At 44.0% G+C, this 13006-nt stretch overlaps 1 protein-coding gene across 1 annotated transcript in view; it reads right to left on the bottom strand.

Moving 5' to 3' along the window:
* Positions 1 to 13006, bottom strand: part of ACSF3 (acyl-CoA synthetase family member 3) — a 107237-nt gene that overhangs the window by 40416 nt on the left and 53815 nt on the right. The window contains exon 7 of the mRNA XM_060788413.2: positions 14 to 140. Within this exon, the coding sequence (XP_060644396.2) occupies positions 14 to 140 (127 nt within the window). The remainder of the gene's footprint in view (positions 1 to 13; positions 141 to 13006) is intronic.

Here is a 13006-nt window from a genome sequence, read left to right as displayed (position 1 = left end):
CTGGAGCAGATACCTGTTTTGAACCAGCCATCAGAGGTAAAGGCCTCCTTGGTCTCTGTGGGTTTGTTCCAGTATTCCCGAAATACTGTCGGCCCCTTCACAAAGAGCTCCCCTTCTTTGTTCTCCAAACCGGGAGTCACCTGGGAGGAAAAAGAAGAACTGCCATGTAATCCAACAGCACAACCGTTCTCTGCACTTATCTTCCAGCACCCTAAAAGATACAAAATACACACAAAGCTGGAAAGAGGTGCAGAGTGTTGGACGAGTGGGCTTATTAACAAAAGACCCTCTTAAAAAATGTACAGCAGAGTAACTTATTAGCAGCAATGTGATCCAGCATCAGTAGCCCAAAATCATAAAAAGAACAAAAACACACAGACCAATGTTATCTTTTCCAAAAGAGGCTTTTCTTTATAGCAAAATAATATGGTTGCACTATTTACAACAACAAGGTTTCCATGAACAAAGAAAGTTCTTTACACTTCCTTCTTTGCTTCCACGCTGGGCTTCTTTCTCATGCAGATAAACAGCTTCACTCTCACAGAGCTTCCTCTCACACTGAACTTACACAGGAGCCTTCATAGTGGAGCTGCACAGATGAGGCCTTCTCCCACTGAGGCCTAATAACACTAAGGCCTTTCTCCCACTGAGGCCTGTCTCACACTGAGGCAAACTAACACTGAGGCCTTCTCTCATACTGAGGGATACCTCAGACTGACGCCTCTCTCACACTGAGGTGAACTAACACTGAGGCCTTCTCTCACACTGAGGCCTTTCTTGCACTGAGGCTCTCAGACTGAGGCTACTAAGCTACAGGTAAACCTGCTTATATAGAACGAAAGCTTTTGCTGAGCCATTGCATCCATTTAACCCTTTTAGTGCTTGACTCACATTTTTGTAATTAAAAATTAAAAAAGCTAATGTAATTGGCTTTGTAAAATTATTATTATAAAATATTATTTTGTTATTATTATTATCATTTGTGTTCTCGTTTATAACAAAATAAGGTTGGACTGGAAGACCCTTGGGGGTCCCTTTGAATTATAGGATTCTATGCATCTATGACATATCAAGATTTCTTTCTACTCATGTCTCCTTCTCTGTAGGTCTTGAAACAGAGGATGGGTGGCCATTTGACATCCTGCCTGGGGTTGGACTGGATGGCTCTGGGGGTCTCTTCCAACTCTGTGCTTTTTCCACAAGCTAAACATGAACCAACAGTGTGATGCAGCAGCTTAAAAAGCCAATGTGATTGTGTCTTCTTTCCTGGAATAATGGGGTTAGACTGGATGGACTCTGGGGGTCCCTTCCAACTTTAGGTTTCTATCACAAGATAAGCACATGTCAACACTGTGATGCAGCAGCTAACAACACAATATGATTGAGTCTTCCTTCCTGATGGGATGAGGTTGGTCTGGATGGACTCGGGGGTCCCTTCCAACTCTAGGATTCTATCACAAGATAAACATGTGTCAACACTGTGATGCAGCAGCTAACAACCCAATATGATTGTGTCTTCCTTCCTGGTGGGATGAGGTTGGTCTGGATGGACTCTGGGGGTCCCTTCTAACTCTAGGTTTCTATGAAATAATGCAAAATATTGCATCTTTTGGGCTAATGGTGGTGCAGGTGGCGGTGTTAATTCCCATCCAGGTGGGTGAGAGTTCTCCGATGCACTCAGAGAGAGAGCAAAGGGGGGACACTCTCCGCTGCTGTGAATCACACGCTCCAAATTGGATGGGCTCCAAATTCCTTGGAATCCTGGCAGAGGCTCAACCGTCTCCCTTATCAGGCGCCTCCCCGTTGTGCCATTTCTCGACTCCGCTGCCAGCTTGCAAAGAGTAAAAACACAAAGCCGGTGACGTTATCTTAATAGGATTTCGCTTGGTGAGCTCACAAAGGTGCTGGTTTGGTGCCCAGAGAGCAAGCGGACGACTTTGGCACCTTATCAGCTAGGATCGAACTGTGTTGAAATGCAGGATAAGAGAAGCATCTGGGCGACACCTGTCCACCTATTGCACTCTAATAAAGCAAGCATAGATGTTAACATACCCCCTCCATATAAATGTAAGTTGTTTCCACTGACTAGCAAAGCTTCCTCTCCTTTCTTCTTGTGAAAATCTCCAAGGTCTTCCCTTTCTGTTGCCGCGCCGCATCCAACTTCCAAGCAGCTGCTGAAAGCATCAGATGGCTAATTGCAGAGATACCCTATTCTCCCGGTGCCATATTTTAATGCACGTTTCAGCTGCTTTTAATGCGTTCGAGGAACTTTAACATGCAGGCGCGGCGTTGCCCTGGAAGGCTGGCGTTTGATAGCTTTCCGGATCCAAGTGAGCCGAGCGCAGGGCCAGCCGGCGAGCCAGATAAGATTACATTTGCCACGCATGGAAATAAAAAGCTTGTAATAAACCCTCTGAAGGGATAAATCCGGGTGATTATAAAAATGCATATTTGCAATGCTTCCCCCCTTTTTTACCTCTCTATTAGCAGGCAGGCAAGGTGGGCCAGTGGAGAAGAGATGATTTCTCCATTCCTGAAGCAGACATTGAGCATTTAAAGGGTCATTTCGAGGATAAGCTGGCCCTTAGGCCTAAGTGTGGCAAGTGCTTGCGAGGGGCATGGACTAAATGGCATTTGGGGATCCTACAAAACAACTGTTGTATTTTTGACCCAGGACCTTAGAGTTGGAAGAGACCTCAAGGGCCATCCAGTCCAATCCCCTTCTGTCAGACAGGAAGGCACAACCAAAGCCCTCCAGATAGATGGCCATCCAGCCTATGCTTAAAAACCTTCAAAGAAGAACAGCGCTGACCATCAGGAAGTTCTTCCTAATGTTTAGTTGGAATCTCTGTACCTGTCTCCCTGTGGAGAGAAAAAGAGGGGTATAAATAAAGAGGGGTATAAATAACAATAACATCAGCTCCCTAAGCTACTCTTCTTAGGGCAGTAGTTCTCAACCTTCCTAGTGCTGTGACCCCTTATTACAGTTCCTCATGTTCTGCCAGCTCCACTGGCTGCCAGTTTGCTTCTGGGCACAATTCAAAATGCTGGCTTGGCCTACAAAGCCCTAAATGGCCCTGGCCCAATTTACCTGTCTGAATGCATCTCTTCCTATGAACCATCGCGGGGATTAAGATCCTCCGCGGAGGCCCTGCTTTCTGTCCTGCCATTGTCACAGGCACAATTGGTAGGGACATGGCCTTCTTGGTGATTACCCCCTGGCTATGGAACTCCCTTCCTGGTGAGATCAGATCAGCCCCCTCCCTCCTGTCCTTTAGAAGGATGGTAAAAACTTGGCTTTGGGACCAAACCTTCGGGACAGGGTAATAAAGCAGCAATAGGAAAGATGACCAGGCCAATTAGATTTGACGCTGATGACTAAATTGTTTTAAATTGTTTTAAATTGTGTGTTTTAATATTGAGATAAATGTTTTTAATTTTTATGTATGCGTATATGAATTCGTGTCCCAGCATTGAATGTTTGCCGTATATATGCTGTACTCAAGTCCCCTTCGGGTTGAGAAGGGCAGAATATAAATGTTTAAAATAAATAAATAAATAAATAAATGTTGTGGTGACCCCCAGCCATAACATTAGTTTCATCGCTGTTTCACCACTGTAATTTTGCTGCTGTTATGAATCGTCATGTAAATATCTGATACGCAGGATATATTTTCATTCACTGGACCAAGTTTGGCAAAAATACCCAATACACCCAAATTTGAATACTGGTGGGGTGCTGGGGGGTGGGTTGCTTTTGTCATTTGATAATTGTAGTTGATGGGATTTATAGTTCACCTACAATCAAAGAGCATTCTGAATTCCACCAACAATGGGACTGAACCAAACTTGGCACTCAGAACTCCCATGACCAACAGAAAACACTGGAAGGATTTGGTGGGTATTGACCTTGAGTTTTGGAGTCGTAGTTCACCTACATTCAGACAGTACTGTGAACTCAAATAATGATGGATCTGGACCAAATTTTGCCACAAATACTCAATATGCCCAAATGTGAACACTGGTGGAGTTTGGGAAAAATAGACCTTGACATTTGGAAACTATAGTTGCTGGGATGTATAGTTCACCTACAATCAAAGAGCATTCTGAGCCCCACTAACGGTAAATTTAGGACAAACTTCCCACACAGAACCCCCATGCTTGGCACAAGCCTCCCTCCAACCTTGCATGCTCTCCCTCACCCGCATGTGCGCACCACTCTGCTATGCGCCGAGCACGCCTGCTCTCCCCTCCCCACTTGGAGTCTCAGAAACAGCTCTCCCCTTGGCTGAGAGGCCAGCAACTTCCCACACAGAACCCCATGCTTGGCGCAAGCCTCCCTCCAACCTTCCATGCTCTCCCTCACCCGCACGTGCGCACCACTCCGCTATGAGTCGAGCATGCCTGCTCTCCCCTCCCCACTTGGAGTCTCAGAAACAGCTCTCCCCTTGGCTGAGAGGCCAGCAACTTCACACACAGAACCCCCAGGTATTTTCCGATTGTCCTTGGTGACCCCTCTGACACCCCTTCGCAACACTCCTAGGGGTCCTGACCCCCAGGTTGAGAAACTCTGTTCTATAGAGAAGAGAGACAGACTTTGGCACTGTTTTGTGGAAAGTGGCAAGGAGAAGGAACACGAGGAGGAACAAAAAAGCAAACCGAAGCAGCAAAAGTTTTTTTTTTAAATGCTAATCTTTCTAGTGGGACACGGTTGTAAACGCGCCAGCTGTGCTCTCCAAGATCACCGGCGGCATCGGAGCGGAGGGGGGAAAAAAGAGCCATAAAATTTAAATTTTAAAGAAGCATTTCCAGAATGGCGTATTCCCACTCCCACCATCATCACCGCCTGGCACTGGTTAGAAATGCAAAGGGTTTGCCCTGCTGCTTTTATATTTGCAATTAAATGATTACCTGAATCAAAGTACTTAAGGAATGCTAGGGAAGTTTCTTCTTCGTGGCAGGTTGTTTTTTTATGGGGGGGGGGGGGCGACCCAATGTCTCCTGCTCCACGCTGTCTGCATAAATGAGTTATTTTATTAATCCATTTGCTTAACAGAAATCTGAATAAACAATTTCTAATCAGAGCGAGAGAGAGGAAAAAGCAGTAGGAGGCTCTTAAGCAAGGCCCCCCTCCTGGTTTTGATGCCGTTGCACAGCACTAGCCAGGCGGCATTTGCCACACAGTGGGGCACACTCATTCGCACACGCAGCCATGCAGGCAACATTAGCCCTCTCTAACAATGGCAAGGGAGGATGGCCAGAGAGAAGAGATGCAGTTCTCACTCCAAAACGCTTCGACAAAGCAGGGTTGTTTAATGTGAGCATGTTGTATCCCAGAGCAGAAACACCTCTGTCCTTAAACACCACACCAGCATAGTGAAATTAGTAAGCAGTTTATTGAAGGATATATTTATTTATTTATTTAAAACATTTATATTCCACCCTTCTCACCCCGAAGGGGACTCAGGGCGGAGCACAGCATATACATGGCAAACATTCAATGCCGGGACACAGATTCACATACAATACATAAAAATTTAAAAAAACATTTATCAAAATGTTGAAATACACCATTTAAAACCGTCCTAATCATCCGCATCAAATCATTGGCCTGGTCATCTTTCCTACTGCCGCTTTATTGCCCTGACCTGAAAGCTTGGTCCCACAGCCAAGTTTTTACTATCCTTCTAAAGGACAGGAGGGAGGGGAAAACCTGATGTCACCAGGAAGGGAGTTCCATAGCCGGGGAGCAATCACCGAGAAGGCCCTGTCTCTCGTCCCCACCAATCGTGCCTGTGACAATGGCGAGACGGAAAGCATGGCCTCCCCGGAGGATCTTAATTCCACGATGGTTCATACAAAGAGATGCGTTTGGACAGATAATTTGGACTGGGGCCGTTTAGGGCTTTATAGGCCAAAGCCAGCACTTTGAATTGTGCCTGGTAGCAAACTGGCAGCCAGTGGAGCTGGCGTAACATGGAAGTTGTATGCTCCCTGTATGCCGCCCCAGTTATTAACCTGGCTGCCTCTCATTGGACTATTTGAAGCTTTTGAGCAGTCTTCAAAGGCAACCCCATGTAGAGTGCATTGCAGTAGTCTATCCTAGATGTAATAAGAATGTGGACCACCGTGGCCAAGTCTGACTTCCCAAGGTACAGGCGCAGTTTTAATTGTGCGAATGCTCCCCTGGCCACCACTGCAACCTGGGATTCCAGGTTCAGTGATGAATCTAGGAGAACTTCCAAGCTGTGAACTTGTGCCTTCAAGGGGAGTGTGACCCCATCCAGCACAGGTTGTGACCCTATACCCTGTTCGGCCTTGCGACTGACCATATATGTAAGCAAAGCAAGAAAAAGGATAGCCCAAAGCAGTATATTCCGAAGATAAGAAATAGTCCATGAACTTCAATGTAAAAAGGTAAAAACACAAGATCCAAAGATGCAAAACCCAAAAGAACAAGACTGCATGGAGATGCAATACTCAAAACAGGAACCTGGCAAAACTTGAAACATGAAGCTAGAAGTCCACTTGGAAACAAGGTAGTCATGAAAATTCACAATTGACAAGACGGAGCTAAAATCCTTTCCCCGTCTCATATAAAGCCTTTCATGAAACAAAAGGAAAACGTTTGTTTGCCTTTACAACCAGATAAGGATTTCTTATCTGCCCTTTCCAGTAGACAGGCTGACCTTCGGCAAGCTTGAGAACTTTCCCTTGGTTTACAAAAGTCTTGTCTTCTATCGTCAATCTCATTAACTTCTGCACCTGACAATTCATCCTCAGAAGACAGTTTCTCAGAGAAAGGCTGCCGTGGGCCCCTTTCAGGAATTTGACCCAAATGTGAACACGGGTGGGGTTTGGGGAAAATAGACCTTGACATTTTGGTGTTGTAGTTACTGGGATTTATAGCTCACCTACAATCAAAGAACATTCTGAACTTCACCAACAATGGAATTGAACCAAGCTTGGCACACAGAACTCCCATGACTAACAGAAAAATACTGAATGGATTTGGTGGGCATTGAGCTTGAGTTTTGGAGTTGTAGTCCGATTTGCCCCAAGGAAATGGGAAATGATTGTTTCCATTTGGTGTTTGGTGTTTTGTCTTATATCTGTTATAACAAGCTGTGCTTATTATTTAATTTTAGTTTGTAAAGTTATAATTTGTGTTTATATGTTGGGTTGTATAAATTTTGTTAGTATGGATGTATTGTTGTTGTATTCGGGCATTGAATGTTTGCCTTTTATGTTTGGAATCCTCCCTGAGTCCCTTTGGGGAGATAAAACGGAATATAAATATATTATTATTATTATTATTATTATTATTATTATTATTATTATTATTATTGTCCATCTGCATCCTTCTGCATTTTCAATAAAAAACAAAAGGAAAGGCTGGGTTTTTTTCTAAATATATACAATATATTCTAAATAAATAGCGTTACAAATTACCTAAGCTGCTATTGCTCCTCCTCCTGATGATTCTTCTCACATATTTATACATGGTTATCATATCTTCTCTCAGCCTTCTCTTCTTCAAGCTAAACATGACCAGCTCTTTAAGCCGCTCCTCATAGGGCTTGTTCTTCAGACCCTTGATCATTTTAGTCGCTTTCCTCTGGACACATTCCAGCTTGTCAATATCTCTCTTCAATTGTGGTGCCCAGAATTGGACACAATATTCCAGGTATGGTCTAACCAAGGCAGAAAAGAAGGGTAGCATGACTTCCCTGGATCTATTGATCCTATTGATGCAGGCCAAAATCCCATTGGCTTTTTTTGCCGCCGCATCACATTGTTGGCTCATGTTTAACTTGTCCACGAGGACTCCAAGATCTTTTTCACACATACTGCTCTCGAGCCAGGCATCCCCCATTGCATTTCATTTTTTTCTGCCTAAGTGGAATATCTTGCATTTGTCACCGTTGAACTTCATTTTGTTAGTTTTGGCCCATCTCTATAATCTGTTAAGATCCTTTAAATTCTGCTCCTGTCTTCTGGAGTATTGACTATCCCTCCCAATTTGGTGTCAATGAAGCAATGGATCCCAATAGCAGGAGAAGACATTCCACTGAGACATTAGGAAGAACTTCCTGACATTAAGAGCCATTCAATTGTGAAATATGCTCATTTTCTAAAAGTGTTTAAGCAAAGGCTTGCTGGCCAGCTGTTGGGAGGGCTTTGATTGTGTCTGGAGGAAGAGAGTTGGAGTGGATGGCATTTGGGGGCCTTCCAACTCTATATGCATTTGGGGGCCTTCCAATTCTATATGGTAACAACAACTCCTCTTTTCATTCAAGTAACATTCCTAGAAGTGGCAGGTTCCTATTCAAATCCATACTGTTAACCCCTCTTGTCTATTTGTAATGTTTGTTCACTATCAATAATGCCTTTAAAAATAAACAGCCGTATCAATCCTATCTTATCTGGGCTTGCTTTCTGACACTTCTCAGTGGACCTGACCGCTTTCCTAATCAGAGCTGGACCTCCGAAGAAAAGGGGAAAACTCTGCGGAGAGCCTTCTCTCGCCCTCCAGTCGGAAAGCGATGCCTGGCAGCTCAAAAGGCCTGGTGCAATTTGCAAAGCTGGTTTCTGGCACAGTCCTGAGATCGATGAGCTACTTAGCGGGAAGTTTGCTGGCTCTCTCTCGGCCCCCTTCTCTCCCACTTTGCCTCATTAGAGAGACGGCAGAAGCCTTCGCGTGAACCTTGGCACCGTCCCCAGCTTCCGACTTGGATTTCGTGGTTCTTTGGCTTCGGTGGTTATTAACCTCAGGTTGGTGCCCTTCGTAGATGCAAGCCAGAGAGGGAGAGAACATGGTGTTCCTCACTCTGTTGTTACTCATCATTCTTTACTAGATACACACACACCTATTCTTATTTATCATCTATTCATCCATTATGCACCCATCTATCTATATTCATCTATCTATCTATCTATCTATCTATCTATCTATCTACCCACCCACCCACCAAGACAGACAGACAGACAGACAGATGGAATAGGTGTGTGTGTGTGTTCCACACATACAGGAGTCTTATTCTCCCTCCATCTATCTATCTCTAGAAAGAAAGGAAAAGGAAGATGATAGATAGATAGATTAAGTGTATGTTCTACACACTTACAGAAGTCTTGTCTGTCTGTCTGTCTATCTATCTATCCATCTATCCATCCATCCATCCATCCAATCATACATCTCTCCCTCCCTCCCTCCCTCTATCTATTTATCTATCTACCCACCCATCAAGACAGACAGACAGGTAGGTGGAATAGGTGTGTGTGTGTGTGTTCCACACTTACAGGAGTCTTTTTCTCCCTCCATTTATCTATCTCCAGAAAGAAAGGAAAAGAAAGATGATAGATAGATAGATTAAGTGTATGTTCTACACACTTACAGAAGTCTTGTCTATCTATCCATCCATCCATCCATCCATCCAATCATCCCTCCCTCCCTCCCTCCCTCCCTCTATCTATTTATCTATCTATCTATCTATCTATCTATCTATCTATCTATCTATCTACCCACCCATCAAGACAGACAGACAGACAGACAGGTGGAATAGGTGTGTGTGTGTTCCACACTTACAGGAGTCTTATTCTCCCTCCATCTATCTATCTCCAGAAAGAAAGGAAAAGAAAGATGATAGATAGATTAGGTGTATGTTCTACACTTACAGAAGTCCTGTCTGTCCGTCCGTCCATCCATCTAATCATACATCTCTCTCTCCCTCTTTCCCTCTCTCCCTCTCTATCTATCTATCTACCAATCTATTCATCAAGACAGACAGACAGACGGAATAGGTATGTGTGTGTGTTCCACATTTACAGGAGTCTTATTCTCCCCCCCCCCCCTCCATCTATCTATCTCAAGAAAGAAAGGAAAAGAAAGAAAGATGATAGATAAATAGATTAGGTGTCCAATTCTGGGCACCACAATTGACAAGCTGGAATGTGTCCAGAGGAGGGCGACTAAAACTATCAAAGGTCTGGAGAACAAGCCCTATGAGGAGAGGCTTAAAGAGCTGGACATGTTTCACCTGAAGAAGAGAAGGCTGAGAGGAGACATAATAGCCATGTATAAATATGTGAGAAGAAGTCATAGGAAGGAGGGAGCAAGCTTGTTTTCTGCTGCCCTGGAGACTAGGACTTGGAACAATGGCTTCAAACTACAAGAAAAGAGACTCCATCTTAACATGAGGAAGAACTTCCTGACTGTGAGAGCCATTCAGCAGTGGAACTCTCTGCCCTGTAGTGTGGTGAAGGCTCCTTCTTTGGAAGCTTTTAAACAGAGGCTGGATGGCCATCTGTCAGGGGTGCTTTGAATGCAATTTTCCTGCTTCTTGCCAGGGGGTTGGACTGGATGGCCCATGAGGTCTCTTCCAACTATATGATTCTATGTTCTATACTTACAGAAGTCCTGTCTGTCTATCTATCTGTCTATCCATCCATCCAACCAATCATACATCCCTCCCTCCCTCTACTCACACACCCACCCATCAACATAGACAGGCAGGCAGACAGTCAGAAAGATAAGACAGACAGACAGACAGATAGATGATAAAATAGGGGTGTGTGTGTTCCACACTTGCAGAAGGGGTTTGGAGTGGATGGTCCCTGGGGGTCTCTTCCCACTCTTATTACATCCATCCATCCATCCATCCATACTGATATCTCTTGATAAATGGATAGATAGATGGATGGATAGAGATAGATATAGTATGTCTGTTGTAAGTGTGGAACCCATATCCACAGTTTCACTTACCCAAGCCCTGGGGAAAACGCTCTTTCTAAGGATTTGCTGCATCCTCCAGGAGATTCTGTGATACAATTTCCCTGTAAGTTCCCATAGAGTTGTACTGGAGGATGTGGCTAATTCTCAGAGAGGATACCTGCCTAGGAATCTCTAAGCCCTCCAGTGCACCTCTATTGTATGGTGCGGTCTCCTTCACAAAAGAGTTTCAGGCAGAGTCTGGATGGCCATCTGTTGGGGGGGGGGGGGGCTTGGATTGGGTGCCCCTACCTAGATGGAGGAGGCTGGATTGGATGGGGTCTCTTCCAGTTCTATGAATATAATCATTTAATGGTGTTCACTTCTATCCATGGTTTAGGTATCCACAGTCCAGGCAAGAACATAATCCTTATGGATACAGGTGTCTAGTGTTGTAGCTCAGCCAGGGGCTAGTGGGTTTGCTGATGATTCAGAATGGATTGTGAGATTTCCTGGGGTTCAATGTGATGAAGATTCAGGCCAGGGAAATGAAACTGGCTCAGACACTGCAGAGCTCCAGGGTCAGTCAGAAGAGCAAGAAATAACATCATTAGATAAGGGATCCAGCAAAGAGCTAAGTGAAATGGAAAGCTCCCAAGGGAAAGCACCTGGTGTTACAGAGATTAGAAAAAGTCTTTATTTACAGATCCGAGTAGAAAACAGCCTTCATAGCTCAGCAAGATTACATGGGAAAGAGATAGAGAAAAATTATGGGAAATGACATGATTTCATGAGTGCTTATTAACAGCAAGATAAAGAACAAGCCATAAGAGTAAAGTCAAAGATCCCTCAGAGGAAAAGTATTCTTACCAGACATCAAGGGAACCACTGACCGCATAAGGAACCTGGTGAAGAAACACAACCTACAAATTATCTACCCAACCAATGCTACCTTCAGTAAAGGACAAGAGGGATCTTCTCACTTCTACAGGAGTTTACCGTATAGCATGCAGCTGTGGACAAGTCTACATAGTGACCACCAAATGCAGCAGCAATGCCCAGGCACGAATCAAGGAACACGAAAGGCACTGCAGACTAACTCAACCAGAGAAGTCAGCCTTAGCAGAGCACCTGATGAATCAACCTGAACACAGAATATTATTCGAGAACACAGAAATGCTGGACCACACCAACAACCACCATGTCAGATTACACAGAGAAGCCACTAAAATCCACAAGCATGTGGACAATTTCAACAGAAAGAATAAACCATGAAAATGAACAAAATCTGGCTACCAGTATTTAAATAACTCTAAAATCATAATGGTAAATAAAGAACAACACAGGGGAATTCCAGACAAGAAACAATCAGGGACAACTAATCACCTCCCAACAAAGGATTCCCTCAGGCATTAAGAAGCCAGACTTTGAAAACTGCTACGCCATTCAATGCTAATCAAGGTAGCCAATTGCTGCATTCACACCTGCCTCAAACAAACAAGAGTTCCTTCTCCCACTCTGGACATTCCACAGATATATAAACCTCATTTTCCTAGTTTCCAACAGACCTCACAACCTCTGAGGATGCCTGCCATAGATGCAGGTGAAACATCAGGAGAGAATGTTTCTGGAACATGGCCATACAGCACAGAAAACCCACAACAGCCCAGCCAGTTGCTTACCTTAAAGTTAGTTCAGGCAACATTGGTTTTCGAGTGAGAAGCTAGGCCTGATTTCTGGTCATTGTGTCAAGTCAAGTCTTGGTTTTGGATTCAAGTATCCTGGAAGTTTTCTATGTTCTTCTTTTGTGATTCCTTATCAATTTTGACTAAGTATATCTTTTGCTTATGGATTCATTTCTTTGTGATTATCACATATTGTTAAACATTTTTTGGATTATTCCTCTTCTTTCTTCATTCTGAGTTTTTTTCATATATTTTGTGTGTGTGTGTGTGTGTGTGTGTGGTGGTGGGGGTTTGCAATACACTGATTGCTTATACTCCGGACTCTTGTGTGGTGTCTCCAGGCCTGGGGTGCAACATCTGGTTATCTTATTTTATTCTGAAGGACAGCCTTTGCCTTTTTTATGTCGGGTAATGAATTTAGGTTGCACAGATGTGTTTTTATGGGACATGTTCAAGGTGTTGAGCTTTCTTCCCCAAACAGATTCAGACCATGGAAACTTGTTGGAGCCATTGGGACAGCGAGATATTAGAATTCCCTTCATGCTTCTGACCATATTTCCCAGCGTTTCTCAAGATTTTCTTTTTGCTCAATCTGAGTAATCATCTGTGATCA

The sequence above is a fragment of the Anolis sagrei genome, chromosome 8 (genome assembly GCF_037176765.1).
Source record: "Anolis sagrei isolate rAnoSag1 chromosome 8, rAnoSag1.mat, whole genome shotgun sequence".
Taxonomy (NCBI): Eukaryota; Metazoa; Chordata; class Lepidosauria; order Squamata; family Dactyloidae; genus Anolis; species Anolis sagrei.
This window is presented reverse-complemented; position numbering and strand designations above follow the sequence as displayed.